At 41.9% G+C, this 24,635-nt stretch overlaps 1 protein-coding gene across 1 annotated transcript in view; it reads left to right on the top strand.

Annotated features, from left to right (window-relative positions):
- Nucleotides 1–24,635, top strand: part of otud5a (OTU deubiquitinase 5a) — a 44,672-nt gene that overhangs the window by 13,280 nt on the left and 6,757 nt on the right. Inside the window, exons 2-7 of the mRNA XM_084070235.1 lie at nucleotides 3,193–3,286; nucleotides 13,898–13,962; nucleotides 14,740–14,896; nucleotides 17,389–17,537; nucleotides 20,743–20,928; nucleotides 22,593–22,806. Of these exons, the coding sequence (XP_083926361.1) occupies nucleotides 3,193–3,286; nucleotides 13,898–13,962; nucleotides 14,740–14,896; nucleotides 17,389–17,537; nucleotides 20,743–20,928; nucleotides 22,593–22,806 (865 nt within the window). The remainder of the gene's footprint in view (nucleotides 1–3,192; nucleotides 3,287–13,897; nucleotides 13,963–14,739; nucleotides 14,897–17,388; nucleotides 17,538–20,742; nucleotides 20,929–22,592; nucleotides 22,807–24,635) is intronic.

Here is a 24,635-nt window from a genome sequence, read left to right as displayed (position 1 = left end):
CAGTGCTGTAAAGTAACTAATTACAATTACTCAACTAACTCAAGTATTGTATTTAAGTACAAATTTGAGGTATTTTTTTTTTACTTTACTGGAGTATTTAAAAATGTCTGTACTTTTACTTCTACTCCATTACATCTCAAAGGCAAATATTGTACTTTTACTCCACTACAATTATTTAAAAACTTTAGTTACTAGTTACATTGTATATTTTGAATGTTATTACAAAACATAGATTAACCACTTTCAGCCCTATATACATTTCGGCCAATTGAAAATAGCCGATCTAAAAGCTCACAATGAGCTTGTAGATCTGCTATTTTCAAAGGATTTTTATACTTTTGAGAACTTGTGAAATGGGAGTACTTTCTACTTTTGTTACTTTAAGTACATTTTGATACCAATACGTTTGTACTTTTAGTCAAGTAAATGTTTAATTCCAGACATTTACTTGTAAAAGAGTATTGCTACATTGCAGTATTGATACTTTTACCTAAGTAAAAAAAAATGGAGTACTTTTTCCACCACTGGAATCAGGTGGGTCATAGGCTTTAGGCTTACATTATACAGTACTGTAAGGTCAGCATTTTGCGGCATAAAGGTAAATCCCCTTGGGGATATGTTGTCCTCTGCATTTGACCCATCCTAACTACTAGGCTCTATGCACAGCAGCCATATTATGAAGACATTCACAGGTGTTACCAATGATACTAATGAAGGCTCTGTTCCATTCTTGGTCAAACAGAGTCAGGGTGCTGATATTGTGCATGTTGGCTCACTGGAAACACTCTGCTACACCAGTGGGTCTACAGTTGGGGTCCAGGGACCCTCATGGGCTTCCAAATGGCCCCTTACAGGTGTGTAACTCTGAGAGTGTACAAATGGAACCAAATGGACCCTTGTACACTCTCAGAGTTATGGGGGTCGTGGAAACCACTGTGCTACACTAAATGGAACAGAGCCTTCATTAGTATCATTGGTAACACCTGTGAAGGAAGTGATAATATGGCTGCTGTGCATAGAGCCTCTTAGGAGCAGTGGGCAGCCACAGTGTAGAGGCCTCTGGGGCCAACTCCTGTTGTATTGCCATTGACCGGCTTTGAATGCTATCAATGCACTGCATGAGACATTATCACGTTTTATCAGACCATTGAATGGGCAAAGTAGGCGACATACTGTACGTAGTGTTACCCGTCAGTGTTGATTTCGTCGACTATGACGAAAAATGTTCGTCGACTACCTGTTTTCACTGACGAAAACTAAATAAAAACTAAGCTACGATGACTAAGACTATGACTAAATATATTGACAATTTCTTCAACAAATAAAAACTAGACTAAAATGTTAGTGAGGGACGAGTGGAGAAAAGATCCAGTAGAACTAAAATACACGTCATTTTATGTTTGGTTGCGCTCGGGTGTTGCGCTCTGAAAATAGCAGATCTACAACGCGTCGCGTTGTGAGCTTGTAGATCGGCTATTTTCAGCATGCAACCAAGTGTAAAATCAGCCATTCCAACGCCATCAAGGCACCGCCAAAATACATTTTAGTCGACTAAATCAACTGCTGATTTAGTCGACTAAAACTAGACAAAAACTAAAACATTTCAGATGCCTAAACTATGACTAAAACTAAATTTTATTCAAAAGGAGTTCAGGAGATACTGACCTACTCGGAGGCAGAGCAGTCCCCACAAACATGATTCTGTGCCTATCTGTACTTAACTCGGACGGTGCTGAGTAGGCTCAAGCGAACGTCGCAACCTTCGGCACGGCAACTCGCTCGCTTTAGCTCGCTCGGTGGTGCTTCAGGTGGCTCCAGTTCGCTTGAGACTGCGCGCCTCCGTCATGGTCCGAAACCGATATAAAATGACCTATGTGTCTTCTGTGTGTTTCTCCCACCAAATGCGGGAGAAACATCAAGTGTACACCTGATGTATGATCTTCTCACATCAGAAGAGAAATGGGATTTAGGTTAAAACTCTGCAAAATGTCCATTTAACCACATGAACCCTGATGTCCCCGTTACGGAGCATGTCATCATTATAGGTGAAACAATCTGAGGCATTTTGGGTTGGGTAACCATATGGTTTCGCTTTTGTTTGCCTTTTGTCTGCACTCATGAAAGCGTTTACAAGGGACCTCTCCAGGGACAGTTTTTGACAAGACTTTTCAATCAATCTGTGCCGCTTAAGCCCAATGTACTTTGTCATACGACATAATAGTGAAAATAGCTGATCTACAAGCGCGCAACGCGTCATAATGTGACACGTTGTGAGCTTACAGAACAGGTATTTTCACTATTTTTTGGAAAAATAAAAATGTGAAGATTTAGATCATTTTTTTAACACAAGGGGTGCCAGCGTTTTATTAAAACCGATTACGTTGAGTGCAAGAGATCTCACCGTTTGTAACGCTGTGCTGTTTATAGCTAAGGACCCCACGGCGAGCACCCACACGCAAACAATGGATGCGTGCACGGCGATCGATGGTCCTGGCTGACGCCTGGAACAAAAACCTCTCTCACGCGAGTCGCCACTACGGAGTAATCGCCCATCGAAATTGACTCGTTTTCCCCAATGTAAAAAGTTAAGGAGATACAGAGGTTTTTATCAAGGAGATAGAACGGGAGCGGACAGGGAGCCATGTTCTTTGGCATGGTGATCCATCTGTCCCTTCCTTCTCAGAGTCACCGTGGGTGATTCCAGAGCTGCACTAGCCCCCCCCCCCCCTTGTGGAAAAAAACAAAAAGACTGATAACACGTTTTTTACCGTGTTCGGCACCTAAGCGCTACTCTCTGAAACCGTGTTTGGCACCCGATGTGTTAAAAACACCAACGATAATGTAACTTTTGCACCTGTGTTGGATTAACTGTTTCATTCTCAAGTAAGGTTCAAGTCTCTACAAATAGATCATATTGTACTGCTGACACTATGTCATCCTTTAAGTCAGTTCAGAAAAGCCTTCGCCAAAACCATCCTCGTTATATTATCTCCGGTATTGCTCTATTTATTTGTTGAATCATAATTGTTGAATTTACATTAGTTCTCTTATGTTACCTTTTTTTTTTAAGCACTCTTAGATTTTTGTGTTCCTTTTTGTGTTGCCGTTTGTCATTTTAATTTGTGTGATTTTTGCGCAGCACTTTATTTAATCATAGGTTTGACGTGTCTATCTGTGTGTCTGTGTGTGCAGCAGGAACACTGGTTCGAGAAGAATCTTGGGGAGAAGAAAGGATATGTCATTAAACGAATGAAAGAAGACGGAGCGTGTCTGTTCAGAGCTGTCGGTGAGTGACACACACACACACACACGCACGCGCGCGCGCGCGCGCGCGCGCACACACACACGCACTTGAATTATTTTATTTGGATCTGCACAAAAAGCTCAATACATAATAGATCCAAACACTGATCAGAAGAAGGTTACATTATGGTCAAACCAGATACAACTGCTTCACATGCTTTAACCCATTGAGACCTAAAGCCTCTCCTAAATCTCAACAGTCTTCTGAAAAACGTATGTTTCTATATCAGTGGTGCTCAATCTTTTTCATGTCAAGGACCCCCAAAATTATATGTATTTGGCCGCGGACCCCCATCAAAATATTTTGTTCCAGAAGCAAAGATTTGAGTTAAAAATGTTCGCTTTAAAAATATATATATTCAAAGATTTGCACACATTTTCACGATTTTTCAAAAATAGCGGATCTACAAGCTCGTAGCACGGCACTCGGTGCCGCGCTATGAGCTTGTATATCTGCTATTTTTGAATAGAATCTAAAAATGATACAGTTCCAGGTCTTAATGGGTTAACACAGAGGAAAAAAGAAAGTGAAAGATTCTTTTATTTCCTCCCCCACAGACTGCCTATGATAGCTGAGTTAGAACAGTATTTAGACAACCTTTTTTGCATTCGACTTTTACAATCCTCTCGATGTCAGTCCACGGAGCACAACGTTTATGAACGTGGCCCAGACTTCCAAACACAAGGACAACACGTTGACAGTTATACCCCAAGGCCATAATCAGGGTTGCCAGATCTGCATATTGTAATTTCCCCAATCTGCTATTTTCAAATAGCTGATGTATATGTTAAAGTGCTCGTGTGGCCCATAGTCGCTTCTTTTGGGCTGGTTTTCCTAGACCTGGTTGCATGTTTCCCTCACAGAATCTGGCAACACTGCTGGCCATAATACGTTCCACCATAGGCTGATATTTCATAAGTAAACAAGTGTCCATTATACAAATCAAAAGGGCAGCCTATTTCAAAGATAGTAACGTCTTTTCTAATTTCAATAATGAACACAACATCTGGGGTGTTTGGAATATTTTGCAGTGAATTGACATGTGTGACATGGGATCAAACCAGTCTAGTTTTACTGTGCTGAGTTCATACATTTTTGTTGTCCTTTCATGTGCTTCTCTGATGTTGCGTGAGACCAGATCCACCAAAACGGCTGGCAATGAACAGTCCTTTATATAGTGGCTGCAACGATTTAACCCATTAAGACCTGGAACTGTGTCATTTTTAGATTTGAGTTAAAAAGCATTATTTTACACTTTGGGCTATTCAAAAATAGCAGATATACAAGCTCATAGCGCGGCACCGAGTGCCGCGCTATGAGCTTGTATATCTGCTATTTTTGAAAAATCGTGAAAATGTGTGAAAATCTTTGAAAATATATATTTTTAAAGCAAACATTTTTAACTCAAATCTTTGCTTCTGGGAGGTCCCTGGAACAGAACATTTTGATGGGTGTCCGCGGCCAAATACATATCATTTTGGGGGTCCTTGACATGACAAAGATTGAGCACCACTGATATAGAAACATGCGTTTTTCAGAAAAGTTGAGATTTAGGAGACATGTAGTATCGGCTTCAGGTCTCAATGGGTTAAGATGTGTGCGAATAGAGTACAGAAGTCATGACGTCACTCGTTCATCCCCAGGTGGGAAGTAATTGCTCTATGGAGAATAACATTGGGTCATCTTAGAATCGTCTCGTATAAGAATTGTGGTCCAAACACAACCAAACTGTCTCGCCGATATTGTCAGGGAGGAGGCTCTGTATCGTTTATGATAGTCAGTCACTCATATTTGATACAGTCGGTTTCTGCAGAAAATTGTACTAATTGGGCGGAAGTAACATTAGCGTTTTCTCACCGTCAGTTGATGCTTCATATCCATACGAGTCAAACCAATCATTTGTTTATTTTTGGAACACAGTTCTTATTTGACGTGATATTAAACACGGCTATGGCAATTCAGAATGGGGGGGGAAAACGTGACCCAGGTAGGATGTGTAAATGACGTCAGACTTCGGTGCTCTGTGTCTCTTCGTCATGTGGGACCAGGGCCGGCGCGTCCATACAGGCGACCTAGGCGGCCGCCTAGAGCGGCAGTTGGAGAGGCGGCAAAAAAAAGTCGGGGAAAAAATAAAAATAAGAATTAAATAGCATAACCCTAACCTAACCCTAACCCTAAAACCGAAATAAAGTAACCAAAGACACAAAAAAAAGTATTATAATCCGCCCATAACCGCGTAAAAAATTCGCGCGTCAAATGAATCTCGCCTAGAGCGGCGATCAGCCCTCCACCGGCCCTGTGTGGGACCGGGTGTACAGTGTGGGTCACGTTCTGATGGGTACCAGGTTGCCAAGTTGAATTTGGTCGGCAGCACTTGTAAATGAGCATTCCATATGCGCGCGCACACACACACACACACACACACACACACACACACACACACACACACACACACACACACACACACACACACACACACACACACACACACACACACACACACCTATTGTAGAACATGCACACATTTTTCAGGGTCAATTCCCTGCTTTGACCAGCAGGTGTCAGCGTAGGACCAGATGCTGCTCCACATCTGTCTCTCTCTCTCTCTCTCTCTCTCTCTCTCTCTCTCTCCCTGTGATGGCAGCATGTTTCACAGTCGCATTTAAAATCTCTTCTATTTTATTGTCTTTCTAATTAGTCCAGCTGTGACGAAAGTGAAATAAATCATAAATGAATGTGTGAGGATGGAGAGAAAGAAGAGACAAATATGTGGAGGGAGGGACAGAGTAGTGAAGTGATAGAGAGAATGATGGAAAGAATAGTGTGAGAAATAGAGAGATGGAGGGGTGAGAGAAGCATCGAAACCAAGACAGAAACATGAGCTAGACTGACCTACATCTGTACACGTACACACACACACACACACACACACACACACACACACACACACACACACGCACACGTACACGTACACGTACACGTACACACACACACACACACACACACACACACACACACACAGGTGCCAGGTCAGCTCCATTCAAGAGAACATACTTGCGTAATCTGAATGAGGTTATCGTGTGTGTGTGTGTGTGTGTGTGTGTGTGTGTGTGGGGGGGATATAGAGAGAGGGGGGGACGTGTAAAATGTCACTTCTAATTGTTGTTTTGAGGACCGAGAGAGAGTTGAGTTTGATTTAATTGAATTGAGTTTGCCTGCTTGTTTTTTTTGTGTGGATTCCTCTCCTCTGCTCTGTTATATAATCATCTCCTATACCAGTCTGCATTCCTGTCCTATTCAGTCTGCCCTTTCATTTCATTTCAAAGAAACCTGACACACACACACACGCACACGCACACGCACACGCACACACACGCACACACACACACAGTCACACCTGCTGGCCACAATTGAAACTAGTCATGAAGTGTGAAACCTCTCTACTCTAAGGTGTGTGTGTGTGTGTGTGTGTGTGTGTGTGTGTGTGTGTGTGTAGTAGTAGTGTGAGAAACTCTCTTTAGAAGAGGAAATGTTACCCTGAATACCCTCATTTACACACAAAGGGCCCTCGGTTATGAAAGGAGCGTGAGGACGGTAAACTGGGGCGTTCCGTACGGTCATTTCCCGGCAATGCTCGGCATTTATCATCCTTTATCTGTCGCCAGTTTGACGTGCCTGTATCGTAGCCTACGAGTAAATCTCGCGTTAAAGGGATAGTTCACCCCCCAAACGACTTTTTTTCTATCGATTAGTCACCCCATGGGGACTTGAATTCATGGATATGTTTTTTTTTGTGTCCTACCGGAACCGCTGCCTACCTACCTGTTCATCAAATTATTGGCTTAAAATATCCATGAATTCAAGTCTCCATGGGGTGACTAATTGATAGAAAAAAATGTCATTTTTGGGGTGAACTATCCCTTTTTAAGTCTAAACTCCTGTATGCAAATACTCAAGTCAGCATAGTCAAAAAATGTCCATCTAAACATATCAGCAACCTAAGCCATTTTGGGCGGGAAGCCCTATTTGTAACTCTACCTTTCAGGACGGGAACCCCTTTTGGGGTTCTTGTTGCTATGTACGGTATATAGCAACATACATTTGTTTTTCAGAAAACTTAGGTCAGGATTTAGAAGGCGTTCTTAGAATCGGCCTCAGGTCTAAATGGGTTAAAAGAATATGTCAAAATATTGTGTTTTGTAGGTCTAAATAGGCTCTATTCACAGCAGCCATATTATGAAGACATTCACAGGTGTTCCATTCTGGTCAAACAGAGTCAGGGTGCTGATATTGTGCATGTTTGCTCACTGGAAACACTCTGTTGCACCAGTGGGTCTAAAGTTGGGGTCCAAGGGACCCTCATGGGCTTCCAAATGGCCCCTTACAGGTGTGTAACTCTGAGAGTGTACAAATGGAACCAAATGGTTCCATTTGTACACTCTCAGAGTTATGGGGGTCGTGGAAACCACTGTGCTACACTAAATGGAACAGAGCCTTCATTAGTATCATTGGTAACACCTGTGAAGGAAGTGATAATCTGGCTGCTGTGCATAGAGCCTATCGGCTATGTGTGTACCCTTAACACGAACAGGTGTTTCCAAATTGTTTGCAATCAACAGGTTTAACAGGTGACAGGTGTGCAAGTGCCCTGGTTTGGGGGGGAAGGGGGGGGGGATTTGGCCACTAGGGGCCTTTCCACAGGACATTGTGTAAATAGTGCTTGGCAACGTGTCGTCACCACGGGGGGGGGCGGGGGGGGGGGCATGGTATAGTAGCTGCAGACATACTGGTGGGAGTCAATGTTAAGTCAACCTGTTTATGCCCCACCAAGATGTCCGCGCTACCAAATGACACTTGTTGACAATCCCTTCAGGACTTTTTTTGCTACGCAGTACGCACTATAGGTCTGGTTCTGTTTGTTTTGTGTGATGAAATGACACAAACTAAATGGTACGTTATGCGGCATTCTATAAGCCCATATGGGCTCGAAAACCTTTGGTGCGAGACACTAATATATAATAAGTCAAATGAAAAAAAACAACAATAGGCTCTATGCACAGCAGCCATATTGGAAAGAAATTGGGCCTCTTCTTACTTCCTTCACAGGTGTTACCAATGATACTAATGAAGGCTCTGTTCCATTCTGGTCAGGGTGCTGATATTGTGCATGTTGGCTCATTAGAAACACTCCATTTTGGTTCCCAAATGGCCCCTTATGGTGGGTGTGTAACTCTGAGAGTGTACAAATGGAACCAAATGGACCCGTGAGGGTCCATTTGGTTCCATTTGTACACTCAGAGTTATGGGGGTCCTTGAAAATAAGACACCCACTATGCCACACTAAATGGAACTGAGCCTTAATTAGTATTATTGGTAACACCTGTGAAGTAAGGAAGGGGCCCAATTCATTCCCAATATGGCTGCTGTGCATAGAGTCTATTACTACTACCACCAGTACTGCTACGACTGTCAATACTGTGTGTCTTGTCTGATAAACTGATAAAAAGGCAGAGCGAGCCACTTCACGTGCACATACCATGTTCGTGTACAATATATAGATGGAGGTGCGTGTGTGTGTGTGTGTGGTGCACTGATAAACGCCTACAGAAGAAGTCGACGTCATGTCATCTCACGTGACGCTCACGAGTCCCTGGTCTGTGTAGCTGCTCACTCTGAATGTGAGATGTTTACGTTTTTGTGTCCTTCTCTGAACATCTAGCTACAGCCACATCTGTATCAGCAATTATGCAGCTGATTTTTAACAACTTTCTAAACCTACCGTGACACCGTCCCTATTCCAGGCATGTCTTCTAGGCAGTGGTGTAAAGTAACTAAGTACATTTACTCAAGTACTGTACTTAACTCATTAAGGCCTGAGCGCCACGTGACGTCTAAGACGTCATGAAAAGAAAAAATAAATAAATTCAGAACCCAAGATATCATGATTTGAAAATATTCTGCTCCATTCACTCTTTGTTTAACTTCTTACTTAAAAAGGCTGTATCTCGGCTCCTAAGCACTTTTTTTTACATTGAATTTTGGCTGTGGCACTCTGCACACTGAATGAGTTAAGTACATTTTGATGCCAATACTTTTGTACTTTTACTCAAGTGCATTTTGAATTCCGGACTTTTACTTGTACCGGAGTACTTCTACATTGCAGTATTGATACTTTTACTTAAGTAAAACATCACCGCTTATAGGTGAACTTTTTTTTAAAAGGTTTTTCAAAAATAGCCAGTCTTAAGGATTTAAGAACTGGAGTGATATGCTCCACTTTCTATTCTTAGTGAAGAGCAGCAGCTGCTCTGAATCAACTGCAGGTCATCTGATTGCTTTTTAACCCATTAAGACCGGGAACGCATCTGTGTCATTTGAAGATTTCTTTGGGCTATTGAAAAATAGCAGATCTACAAGCTCATAGTGTGCCGCACAATGAGCTTGCAGATCTGCTATTTTTTGAAAAATCGTGAAAATGTGTGCAAATCTTTGAATGTATGTATATACATGTTAACTCAAATCTTTGCTTTTGGGGGTTCCTGGAACAAAATATTTGTTCAAATACATTTTGGGGGTCCTTGACATGAACAATGTTTGAGAACCACTGATGTATAGCAACATAAGCAAAAAATAAAATAAACAGTTAGGATTTAGAATACATTTGTAGAATCCCCCAGAAGCAAAGATTTGATTAAAACATTTTGGCTTTGAAAAATATATACATATTCAAAGATTTGCACATATTTTCACGATTTTTCAAAAAACAGCAGATCTACAAGCTCGTAGCGCGGCACTCGGTGCCGCGCTACGAGCTTGTAGATCTGCTACTTTTGAATAGACAAAGAAATCTAAAAATGACACATTCTTTCCCGGTCTTAATGGGTTATGGAGACATGAAAATCCACCGTTACAGTAGTCAAGTCTATAAAGACCTATATAATAGTCTAGGACATCAATATCATGTTAAATACGTCACCAATAAACAGGGCATATAGTAGATATGAATGTACACCAACATTAAAATGTGTTAATATGTACATACAATGTAGGCATATAGACATAGGAAGGAATGTAGTTAGATATAGTATGAATATAGGCATAGGTAAATGTACAATATTACTATCACCAGTAATATTAGTGTGTTTTTGCCTCTGGGGGGCACCACCTTCTGTTCTTTTGTGTAGAAACAGGACCTTGGTTTGGCAGAATCTCACAGCGGTGTGAGCTTGTAGATCGGCTATTTTCACTATTTTATGTTCTTAAAATCATAGAAAAGGAACAGTTTTGCACATACGTGGTTTCCAACCGACGACAACGATGTCAGGAATCGGTACTATGGTCCATGAATCACTTTGATTCTGAAGGAGAGTATTTGCATAATTGAGATGACACACACACTTTCCAGGGTAAATTTCATGTCATGGTTGATCACACTGTTGTCAGCAGGTGTAGGAGGTAACAGTCACCGTGGGATTGTCCCTACTCTGTGTGTGTGTGTGTGTGTGTGTGTGTGTGTGTGTGTGTGTGTGACAGAGTGTTACGGGCGGAAATTTGAGCTCAGGTGTTTTCTGTTGGGTTTTTCTTCCCATGACACACACACACACACACACACACACACACACACACACACACACACACACACACACACACACACACACACACACACACACACACACACACACACACACACGCACACTCATATAGTGAGCATGAACACACTCATATAGTGAGTGAAGCAGTGTAAATGCCATTTGCTGGTGGTGATGAGTCAGACATAGATGATCAGGGAATCGAACTAGCAGCCCTTATGGAACTAGCCTGAGTTAAACTCGTTTTACTCTGGTGGTATCCCTAGACGACATAGTGCACACACACACACACACACACACACACACACACACACACACACACACACGGCACAGACGTGCTAATACTGAGAACGAGGAAAGAGGAAGTTTTCAGAGAGGTTCTGAGAATCACCACAGATATCATGTGACTTGCTGGAAGTCTAACCGGCCCTCATTTGCATACCACTATGTGTGTGTGCACGCGCGTGTGCGTGTGTATATATAGTATATACATACACCCACACACACACATATATATAGTGTGTGTGTAGGTTATTTTAGCTGATGGTGTGAAGTGTTATCCTGGGGTGACCCGATAGCCCAACGGTTAGGGCACAGCAGTGGTGGAACAAGTACTCAGATATTTTTACTTAAGTAAAAGTATCAATACTGCAATGTAGAAATGCTCCGTTACAAGTAAAAGTCCGGAATTAAACGTTTACTTGAGTAAAAGTACAAAAGTATTGGCATCAAAATGTACTTAAAGTACCAAAAGTAAAAGTACTAAAATGTTTGAAAATAGCAGATCTACAAGCTCACAACGCGTCGCATCGCGACGCGTTGTGAGCTTGTAGATCGGCTATTTTCAAATAGCCTAGGTATAAAATAGAGCTAACGTGGTTAATGTATGTTTTATAATGAATAATTTATATCTGAAATGTAACTAGTAACTAAAGTTTTCAAATAATTGTAGTGGAGTAAAAGTACAATATTTTCCTCTGAGATGTAGTGGAGTAGAAGTAGAAGTCTTGAAAATAGGAAATACTCCAGTAAAGTAAAAGTACCTCCAAATTGTACTTAAGTACAGTACTTGAGTAAATGTACTTTACACCACTGGGGCACAGGCTGTACCACACGGGCATGAAGATGCCGCCCTAAGCGAGTTCAGCCTGTCCCCGGTTCGATTTAGGTGACAGCCCGCCCCGGACTGTTTTAGTGAACTCACTGAACTGTCTCTCATAGTCCTGTCTCTCTGTCACTGTCGTTATCTGTATCAACATATAGCAGAAATGCTGAAAATATAATTTCATAAGTTTTAGGGGCCATGATGGGCCACAGAAAGCATATTTTTGAGCTGCCAGCGTTTTTCTGCCATACAAATCTATGGTAAAGACACGCTGGAGCGAATCGTCTCGGCAGCGTCGTGCCCAAGTTGCGTTTCAGCGGTCTTGACGTCCCAGCGTCTTTTCTGTCTTTCTTTTTCCATTATTTAATCAGGGAAGCCCATTGAAAGCAGAACAAAACAAAAAAGAAAGGGTCTCGACGCTCAGAAGTTCAAAAAAGTGTAGCGAAGGTGCTCTTTGGTGGGGGACTGAAAACTTGCAACAAAGGAAAAGAACCAAGGCACTCTTCTGGGGAAAAAAGTAAAAAAGCCTTTATTGATGTGGCTAGTTAATAATAGAAGTAGTCAAAAACTGGGAGCAAGCTCTCTTTTTCAAGGACGCCCCGATTACAGCATGAAAACAAGTACAGTTATAAAATACAATACACAGAACGAAAAACAATGACAAACATTTGAACCACGTGAAAACAAACCACAGATGCAAATAAATATAGGGTCACATGAAACGGGTGCTGTCGCTATGTAGTGTGTCCTCAAGAAGCACCTAAACATCTCTATCTATGGAGACCCAATCCAACCAGTTTCAGAGAGTCCCAAGTCTTTCCTTGTTCACTGTTCATACGTGGACTGATATATCTAATGCAGTGGTTTTCAAACCTTTTTCATGTCAAGGTCCATTATTTATTCGGCATTTGAGCCACGGAACCACCGTTTGAGGAGATTTTGCCTCTCAGACCCAAAACTTCGAATGTTTTGTTGTCGTTGGATACGATTTTGTCCACAATTCCATCCATGCGGTATTGATGTTGGTACCATAGGAGAGATAACAGGGAAACGTTGATCAAAATAGCAAAACTTTAATCAAGTAACGCAGATGTTTAACAATAAGTTAACTCTTAAGTGTCCAGTAACCTTTTGGTTCTAAAAGCTTTCTTTTGGGCCTCGAGCAGAAAATGGTTCAACTTTTGGGAGAAGCGTGCCGCTCTGGACACGATGTCCAAAGCAGTGGTGGATAGTAACTAAGTACATTTACTCAAGTAGTGCTGTACTTAAGTGCAATTTTGAGGTCCTTTTACTTTACTGGAGTATTTCCAATTTTGAGTACTGTTACTTCTACTCCACTACATCTCAGAGGCAAATATTGTATTTACTCCACTACATTTATTTGAAAACTTGAGTTACTAGTTACTTTGTAGATGATTATTATTACAAAACATACATTAACCACTTCAGCCCTATATACATTTCGGCCATTTGAGAATAGCAGATCTACAAGCTCACAATGCGTCGCGATGCGACGCATTGTGAGCTTGTAGATCTGCTATTCTCAAAGGATTTTTTATAAATGTTATACATTTGAAAACTTGGACTTTTGGTACTTTTAAGTACATTTTGATACCAATACTTTTGTACTTTTACTTGAGTGAATTTAGAATTCCGGACTTTTACATGTAACAGAATATTTACTTGATACTTTACGTAAGTAAAACATTTGAGTACTTTTTCCAAAACTGGTCCAAAGCGCCCCGTCGCTCAAAACACTTTCTGTGGACACGGCCCCTTGTGCTGTTTTTTGTTTGTTTGTTTATTGAACATTTTCTTAAAAGCCATAGATGTAATATATCAGATAACATGAATATGAACCTGTCATTTATCCCTCTGTGTGTCTGTCTGTCTCCGCAGCTGATCAGGTGTATGGCGATCAGGACATGCATGAAGTTGTGAGGAAGCACTGTATGGATTATTTGGTGAGTCACATTAGAACAATATTACTAATCATATACTCATATTTAACACGTCTGTCTGTCTGTCTGGCCAACTGTGTGTGTGTGTGTGTGTGTGTGTGTGTGTGTGTGTGTGTGTGTGTGTGTGTGTGTGTGTGTGTGTGTCCTTATGCTATCTATGTTATTGGTTCTCAAAGTGGGGTCCCCAGATGAACCAAATGGACTCTTATGGGTCTGTAACTCAGCTACTATACCATGCCCCCCCCCCCCCCCCCCCCCCCGTGGTGACGACACGTTGCCAAGCACTATTTACACTATGTCCTGTGGAAAGGCCCCTAGTGGCCAAATCCCCCCCAAACCAGGGCACTTGCACACCTGTCACCTGTTAAACCTGTTGATTGCAAACAATTTGGAAACACCTGTTCATGTTAAGGGTACACACATAGCCGATAGGCTCTATGCACAGCAGCCAGATTATCACTTCCTTCACAGGTGTTACCAATGATACTAATGAAGGCTTTGTTCCATTTAGTGTAGCACAGTGGTTTCCACGACCCCCATAACTCTGAGAGTGTACAAATGGAACCAAATGGACCCTAACGGGTCCATTTGGTTCCATTTGTACACTCTCAGAGTTAGAATTAACATTGATTTTACAATATAAATTGGGGTCCCAGAGATAGAAATGCCATTAAATGGGGGTCCGTAGCCCTAATGCATGTCAAACTGGGGGGGTCCAGTAAAATGGTTGTAAATCACCGCTAGAGCCGTAAAAAGATCTTCTCTTATGTGGGGGTCCAGATGAAGAATGCTGATTATTTCTCCAACTACGTGACGGAGGACTTCACCACCTACATCAACCGCAAGAGGAAAAACAACTGCCATGGCAACCACATCGAGATGCAGGCCATGGCAGAGATGTACAACCGACCGGTGGAGGTCTACCAGTACACTACAGGTCTGTGTACGCGCGCACGCACACACACACACACACACACACACACACACACACACACACACACACACACACACACACACACACACACACACACACACACACACACACACACACACACACACACACACACACATACATAGGCCTGTGAAAATTATTACATAATCGCTTAATCGCAATTATGTTGAAAAATGTTCTTACATTTTCAAACATTTTCCAAAAATAGCAGAAATAGCTACAAGCTCACAATTTAGGCTTGTATAGATCAGCTATTTCAGCTATTTTTATTTTGTATGTGAAAGTGTACAATTATTAAAAATGGCTTTGTGTATTTAAGTTATTTTGTCATGTCATCTGCCCTGTGCAATGTTCCTGATCAGCGCCTCCTAAAAGCAGCCGCTATGCAGACACCTTTGGGTCACAGGGTTCACAGGGTGTTTTTGCGACGTATTGAGAGCTTGTAGATAGGCTATTTTCGGTTATTTCTTGAGCGCAATTAAATCGTTCTTCGCAATTATTTGTGTTCATAGCTCATAGCGCGGCTCATAGCGCGGCACCGAGTGCCGCGCTATGAGCTTGTAGATCTGCTGTTTTTGAAAAATCGTAAAAAATATTTTAAAAATATTTTTTCCCGATTTTCTTTTTTTTTTAGGATTTTGAAAATGTTTAGAAGCGGCCTCAGGTCTCAATGGGTTAATCGTCAACTTCAATATTTTAATTGTGACAGCCCTACATATACACACACACACGATCAGGGAATCGAACTAGCAACCTGAGTTAAACTCTGTTGCTCTGGCTGTGTCCCGAGATGACATAGTGCATTACTTTGATGTTCACACACACACACACACACACACACACACACACACACACACACACACACACACACACACACACACACACACACACACACACACACGCACGCACGCACAGGTCAGTTCCTCTCAAGAGTACGCATTTGCGTAATCCTCAGTTCTTTCTGAATGAGGATATCACTGAGCTGTCTGTCTGTCTGCCTGCCATGTTCGTGACAGGGAGAGAGGAAGTCTAAAATGCCACACTCCTAAGTTGGTTAACACACTACCTCAAAAGACAAAATAGGCACCGCCTTCTCTTTTCAGTAAACCCAATGAACCGTGTGAGCCAAAAATGTCTGCAGAACTTGGCGCCCTTTTTCTGGCAAAACGGAAGGCTTTTTTACAGTTGAAAATAGTATTAACTCAAATAACCCGCACACCATCTACACTTGCACAATAAGGACAACTTAGGACAACGGCTCTACGTCTTACCGGTGGGGCCTCCTCACTGGCAGGATAACAGCACAGAAAATGAGTGTGGGGAGGAGATAATTGTCACAAGGACTAAATTGTGGGAAAAGGGGATTTAAAAAAACTAAACACTCATTAAGACCGGGAACGCATCTGTGTCATTAAAAAAAAATCTTTGGCTATAAAAAAAAAAAAGCATGGCACCAAGTGTCACGCTATGAGCTTGTAGATCTGCATTTAAAAAAAAAAAACGTGTGCAAATCTTATATATATTCTATAAATGTCTTTTTGAAAAAACATCGTTTCTATATCAGTGGTGCTCCAACTTTTCTATGTCAAGGACCCCCAAAATGATATGTATTTGGCTGCCGACCCCCATCTCAAAATATGTTGTTCCAGGGACCCCCAGAAGCACAGATCGGAGTTAAAAATGTTCACTTTAAAACATGCATATATATATTCCATGATTTGCAAAAAAAAAACTTAAAATGACATAGATGCGTTCCCGGTCTTAAAGGGTTAAAGGAGGAGTTCACCCAAAAAAAGACTTATTTTCTATCAAGTGCACACCCCATGAAGCCTTGAATTCATGGATTTATTTTAGTTTTTGTGGCATTCCTAAGACAATAATTTGATGACCGGGTGTTGTATCCGGTAGGAGACACAAACAATCTACTTTTTGTCTCCTAACGGATACATTAGTCGGTAGGAGACGGGAATCAAATTGTTGGCTTAGGAATGCAACAAAAACAAAAATAAATCCATGGATTCAAGGCTTCATGGGGTGTGCAATTGATAGAAAATAAGTCATTTTTTGGGTGAACTACTCCTTTAATTTAGGTTTGCTCAGTACCAATCATAGCTCCGTACTAATGGCATGACAAATCCAACGTGTGTTCGTTAATAACCAACAAATGCCCTGATATGTGTGTGTCTGTGATGATCAACTTTGTCTCATCCACCACCTATCCCCCCCGATTAGATGGTATGACTCTTCCTGTTCCAGAGCCAATCAACACGTTCCACGGCATCCATCAGAACAACGACGAGCCAATCAGAGTGAGCTACCACCGCAACATTCACTACAACTCTGTGGTCAATCCCAACAAGGCGTGTGTTCGTTAATAACCAACAAATGCCCTGATATGTGTGTGTCTGTGATGATCAACTTTGTCTCATCCACCACCTATCCCCCCCGATTAGATGGTATGACTCTTCCTGTTCCAGAGCCAATCAACACGTTCCACGGCATCCATCAGAACAACGACGAGCCAATCAGAGTGAGCTACCACCGCAACATTCACTACAACTCTGTGGTCAATCCCAACAAGGCGACCATTGGAGTGGGACTGGGTCTGCCTGCCTTCAAACCTGGGGTACACGCACGCGCACACACACACACACACACACACACACACACACACACACACACACACACACACACACACACACACACGTGCACACATGCGCACATAGCTTGGTTCCAGACGAATCTGCCATTGCAAAAAATAATAGGCTATGCACAGCAGCCATATTGGAAAGAAATTGGGCCTCTTCTTACTTCCTTCACAGGTGTTACCAATGATACTAAGGAAGGCTCTGTTCCATTCTGGTCAGGCTGCTGACGTGCATGTTGGCTCACTAGAAACACTCCATTTTGGTTCCCAAATGGCCCCTTATGGTGGGTGTGTAACTCTGAGAGTGTACAAATGGAACCAAATGGACCCTTACGGGTCCATTTGGTTCCATTTGTACACTCTCAGAGTTATGGGGGTCCTTGAAAATAAGACACCCACTATGCCACACTAAATGGTACTGAGCCTTAATTAGTATTATTGGTAACACCTGTGAAGGAAGTAAGGAAGGGGGCCAATTCATTCCCAATATGGCCTGCTGTGCATAGAGTCTATTGCCTGTGGCAGTTTAGGTCTGGCCCTTCTCAATAGGGATTGGATTTTTCTCCCTCCGAAGTTGTGAGGGACCAATCAGGGCCCAGTATGCAAATATGGGGAGGGTTTATCACCAGAGGCATTTTTTTTAATTTGCCCCTCGTAAATGCAGGTTCCACACTGAGATTCCAAACTAATATCAATGCAGTGATATTAGTCTGGCCATGCCAGGCCAATGCGCACACACACTTTTGGACTGGCTGATATTTATGAATATGACCAATATAAATATGCAAATATGCAACAGTTTTTTTTTTAAACCTTTTTTATTTATTTATTATTATTTTCAATAATGGATCTACAGACTCACATGCATGAAGTTGCATGAATTTTCCGTTTTTTTTAAAAGATATTATTCGGGGTCTTTTTCTGCCTTTTATTGATACATAGTAGATAGACAGGAAATGGGGAGGGAGAGAGACTTGAAGTGACACGCAGCAAAGGTCGTCGGGATCCGGACTCGAACCCGCGACACGCTGTCAGTCAGTATTGCAGCCTAGGTGCCCGGACTGCAAGGCCAGCGGTCCGGGCCTTGAATCAAGTCTTATCGTTTTTACCAAATTGATTTTTGCACTTTTTTGACAAAATATTGTTCAAAACATGGGTTATTGGTGGTCTAGGCTTCTCAAAAAAAGAAAAGAAGTGGCATCGGTCGGGCTCTACAATCTAGACATAACACATGCCATACACTAAGTGTGTGTGTGTGTGTACAGCAGTGGTGGAATGTAAGTAAGTACATGTACCGGTACTCATGTACTGTACTTAAGTACACTTTCAAGATATTTTTACTTTAACTGCATCTCAGAGGCAAATATTGTACTTTTACTCCACTATTATTTGAAAACTTAAGTTACTTTGTATTAACCACTTAAGCTCTCTATATCAGGGGTTTTCAACTGATTATGAACCAGGGACCAATAACCTGACTAAGAATCAACTTGGGGATCACTGTTGAGAACCACTGATCTATTCCTATCCCACGATTAGGAATAGATCTGTTCACTTAACCCATTAAGACCTGAGGCCGCTTCTTCCAATCTAAATTTTTTCGGAAAAAAATATTAAAAAAAGATTTTCACGATTTTTCAAAAATAGCAGATGAGCTTGTATATCTGCACTTTATACGCACTTTATTTTTTTTTACAATGTATTTTTGGCTCTGGCACTCAGAGCCAAACTGCCAGAAATAAGTCAGGCACTGAATGAGTTAATGGGTTAAACTTCAATATTTAACTAATTATAACTGATATAGGGCATCGCAGTTCCCGCCCACTTCCTGGTGCCGGAAGTAAATACTCAATGCATTTTTCCCATTGACTTTCCAAAAATATTTATATCAATTAATTTAAGCCTAGAATCAAGCTATCCAGGATTCTGGTGAATCATGACCATAAAACGTTTGATTCTGTGAAAAAACGTTTTTGAAAACAGCAAAAAAAAGGGTATTTATTAAATATAGTATATCATATCATTAAATATAAAATAAAAAAAATCACAGAAAAAAAGGTTTTATGGTCATGATTCACCAGGATCCTGGATGGCTTGATTCTAGGCTTAAACTAATTGATAAAAAATATTTTTGGAAAAGTCAATGGGAAAAATTCATTGAGTGTTTACTTCCGGCACCAGGAAGTGGGCGGAACTGCGATGCCCTATACTGATTGTAACTTATGAGCAGACACATGTGATTACCGTATATGGGCACATGGCCTAATAATGATTACTCAACCAGTCTATCCGGTACACTTTCCCTTCTTGAGATTCCAACTCCCTTTTCTGTGTAATTTCTTTACCTCCCGACTTCCCAGTAACTGACAACATTGACACGTCATCATAGGTCGCCAGATAATTTAGTGTGCTGTCTCTCAACTAGTCCTCACTCTCCTACATTACTAAATGCATAGTGAGGGACCACATGCGCTACCTTCACGGACCACCAGTGGTCCACGGACCACCATTTGAAAACCCCTGCTCTATATATTTCCCGCTATTTGAAAATAGCCGATCTACAAGCTCACAATGGTGAGCTTGTAGATCGGCTATTTTCAAAAGATTTGTATACATTTTGAACTGGGACATTCCGCATAATGAGTACTTTTACTTTTGGTACTTGAAGTATATTTTTATGCCAATACTTCTGTACTCAAGTACATTTTGAATACTGGACTGAACGTAACAGTAGTATTTCTACATGATGGTATCGATACTTTTACTTAACCCATTGAGACCTGGAACGCATCGGTGTCACTTTAGATTTCTTTGGCTATTCAAAAATAGCAGATCTGCAAGCTGAGTTAAGACCTGAGGTGATTCTTTAAAAAAAATCTAAATCCTAACAGTTTTTTTAACAGAGATTTTTCATTGAAAAAAAAAAAGTACTCAGGAGCCGAGATATAGAATTTTTAAGTTAACAAGGAAGTGGATGGGAGTCTAGATCTTCGAAAAATCATATCTCCTTGGTCTTTGGGTCAAATTTGAAAAAAAAATAAATAAAAAATCTTTGTTTCGTTTTTTACGTCAGTGGCAGTATTGGTTAATAACGTCAATTACGTCAGAGGCAGTGAATGAGTTAATGGGGTTAAGTAAAAAACATTGAGTACTTTTTTCCACCACTGTGTGTGTGCAACAACAGTACGCAGACACGTCTCTGATGAAGTCGGCCATCAAGACGTCGGAGGAGTCGTGGATCGAACAACAGATGCTGGAGGACAAGAAGCGAGCGACGGACTGGGAGGCCACCAACGAAGCCATAGAGGAACAAGTAGCCAGAGAGTCGTATCTACAATGGCTGCAAGACCAGGAGAAACAAGCTAGACAGGTTGGTGCTGCTGCTGCTGCTGCTGCTGCTCAGCTATGTGGGAAGGAATGCCTCTCTCCTGCTGACTGCCTATGCCGGCAATGTTAATTATTTACCCCAGCAGTGTTACTGAATGTATTCCAGCGGAAACGCTGCATAATTGAGCTGATCTCCAGTGAACAAGCTGTCTAACCCAGTGGTTCTCAAACTTTTTCAGGCCGTGACACCCCCCCCCCCCCCCCCCCATAATCATATTTGAACTGGGGACCCCCCCAAAATAATCATATTTGAACTGGCCTGGGGACCCCCCAAAATAATCATATTTGAACTGGCCTGGGAACCCCCCAAAATAATCATATTTGAACTGGCCTGGGAACCCCCCAAAATAATCATATTTGAACTGAGGATCCCCACCCTGACAAGCACTTGGAATGTAGGAGTTGAGGCATTACCATTTAGTTTGACTTGGTTCCACAGATACATATTGTGAAAATAGCCCATCTACAAGCTTGTAGATCGGCTATTTTCACAATTATTGCATATTTCTTTTATTATTTGACAATTTGGCCAATCTTTGTTTTTATAGTATAGTTTGTTGATCATTTTTGATGCAGCAATGGTCTTTTCCTTGTCTTTATTTTTTTTTTGGTACTAAAATGGTCTTAAAAGTCTTTAAATTGTCACTTCACTGTCATCTGGGGACCCCCTCAAAATCATGTGGGGACTCCCCTGGGGAGGGTCCCGACACACAGGTTGAGAACCACTGCCTTAGAGAACCAAGTCTTTAGGGCGGTCTCATGACCGGTGTCCAAAGCAGGGGGAGTAGGTTTGTTTAGCGGCGGTTCTCGTTCTTTTTCTAGCAGATACCTTTCGGCCCCCCAGATGAGGCGCTCGGGGTGGCACAGTGGCAAAGTATCTGCCCACCACCGCGGAGTCTGGGGGTTCGAGTCCGCCGCGGTGCGTCCGGTTTTGTTGAGCGTCCATACCGGTGGTTTTCGACCCTTTTCATTTTCAAGGTCCATTATTTATTTGGCAATTGAGCCACGTACCACCATTTGATGAGATTTAAGCCCCTCAGAACCAAGACTTGGAATATTTTGTTATCTTTGGATACGATTTTGTCCACAATTCCATACTGTATTGATGTTGGTACCATAGGAGAGATAACAGGCAAACGTCTATCAAAATAACAATTCTTTAATTAAGTCATGCAGATGTTTAACAATAATTGAACTCTTGAGAGTGTAAAATGAAAGCAAATGGACCCGTAAGGGTCCATTTGCTTTCATTTTACACTCAAGAGTTAAAGGTCTACAGTATAAGGGTCCATTTGGTTACCGACTCTCCATCATTTAGCGGGGGACCACCTGGAACCCCCCACCCCAAGGACCACTGGTGGTCCCCGGACCACTGGTTGAAAACCACTGGTCTATCTGAACACAATTGGCCGGGGAGGGTCATATTTGTCACTGCATGTACTCCTACGGGCTTGGGGGCGGATCCTGTCAGCAGGGAGTGTTGGGTGGGAGGAGTAGGACGAAAGCTCTGCGTCCTCCCGCTGGGGGCTCCTCACTGGCAAGCGGAGTCAGGGAAATAATTGGGGATAAAAATAAAAATATTACATGTTCTTAAATCGAGTGTGTGTGTGTGTGTGTGTGTGTGTGTGTGTGCGTGCGTGAGCGCAGCCCCGCAAGGCCACCGCCACCTGTAGCTCGGCAACAGCAGCAGCCTCCAGCGGATTGGATGACTGGAGCGCCCGGTCGCCAAGGCAACCCCTCCCTGTCGTCCCCGACCCCTCCCACTCCGACATAGCCGCCACCCCAGCAACCAATAACAAGCCTCCGTCGCCCGCAGGCGCCGCCCACGTCCTGAACAAACCCCCTTCCCCCTGCAACCCAGGTAAACGCACACACACACACACACACACACACACACACACACACACACACACACACACACACTTAACCACTTAAACCCCAGCATCCGTATTCTGGAGAAAATAGCAGATCTACAAGCTGATCTGCATATTTAAGTGAAGATATTAGTAGGAGTGAAAACAGAAAAGACTCTTGTATAGAGCCCCGAGGGACTTCGCTCAGAGTATGGGGTTTAACTGGTTAAAGGGGAAATGACCGGTCATTAGGCAAACATTTAGGCATTTCATGGACAAATAACACACAAGACATGGGGGAAATGTCTCCTCAAAGTAGATATATTGTTGCTGTTGGGCAGAAACCTCTTGTCTCCATATTTTAGCTTCATGTGTTTTTTTTTGTCACTATAGAGCGTGATGATGAATTTCTCCATTGACAAGAAATTGATAATTTAAAATATGCTCCTCATTGACTTACATTGTATGGTGTATTGTATGGCGTTTCACTGTTTTGACCCAGCAACCCTATGTAAATTACGCCACTGCTGAAAAGCATCCCAGCCCAAACATTGATGTAACTAATAATTGGGCCGCGCGACCCGGAAATGACCGTAATAATCTTAAAACGGGAGTTAAAAAAAATATATAAATATATATATATATATATATATATATATTTATTTATTTTTTGGTGGCCCACCGGCCCTGTCTTGGCGGCCTGGTCGGCCTGGAATGGTGCGCCGTTCTGGAATTGTCCCAAATTTCCCAGTGGCCAGCATGTCCCTGAACACAAACAAAGCTGTTTCTGACAGTATAGAACAAAACCCAGTACGGTTTCTTTTTTTGTATTAAAATGTCAACTTCCTGTTGATTTTGCTATTTTTATTTGGAAGAACCCCCGGACTGGATCCGGATCTTCAAATAGTAAAATCAACAGGAAGTTGACATTTTTATAAATTATGTTTATATATTTATTTGCGTTTGTTTACGGGCTTAAAAGACCTCCTCCAGAGCGGTTTTGCCGTATAATGTAAGTCAATGAGGAGCATATTTTGAATGATCAATTTCTAGCCAATAGAGAAATCTGTTTATTGTGACATGTCCAGATATCATGGTTGTCATCATGTTTCATTCCTCTTAATATAGCATTTCAAGCGAGACAGTTATGAAGCGATCTCCTAGTCCAGGGCCAAGGACCCCCTAGCTGAGAGAGAGAGATGAAGCAGGGACCCCCTCTACATTGCATAAAATTGTGTTTCAGATTCAACTTGTTTTTTGTTTACTTGGTCTGCTCTTTTTTCCCCCTCTACACCAAACACCTCGTTGCCAAAAATAGCCGATCTACAAGCTCACAACGCCTCGCGGCGCGAGGCGTTGTGAGCTTGTAGATCTGCTATTGTTGGCTAAAGTTCTCCTCAGAAAAGTGACGCTAGGGTTCAAGTGGTTAAGGTAAAAAGAAAAAAATCGTATCACACAAAGATTTGGCGGACCCCCTGGAGTAACTCTGAGGACCCCCTGTTTTTTTTTACTTAAGTAAAAGTATCAATACTGCAATGTAGAAATACTCAGTAAAAGTACAAAAATATTGGCATCAAAATGTACTTAAAGTACCAAAAGTAAAAGTGCTCATTATGCAGAATGTCCCGTTTCAAGTTTTCAAACGTTTAAAAATCGTTTGAAAAGAGCAGATCTACAAGCTCACAATGCGACGCATTGTGAGCTTGTAGATCTGCTATTTTCAAATGGCCGAAATGTATATAGGGCTGAAGTGGTTTATGTACGTTTTGTAAGATTAATCAAAGTCTACAAAGTAACTAGTAACTAAAGTGTTCAAATGCATGTAGCGGAGTAAAAG

The sequence above is a fragment of the Gymnoscopelus microlampas genome (genome assembly GCF_963454915.1).
Source record: "Gymnoscopelus microlampas genome assembly, chromosome: 10".
Lineage (NCBI taxonomy): Eukaryota > Metazoa > Chordata > Actinopteri > Myctophiformes > Myctophidae > Gymnoscopelus > Gymnoscopelus microlampas.
This window is presented reverse-complemented; position numbering and strand designations above follow the sequence as displayed.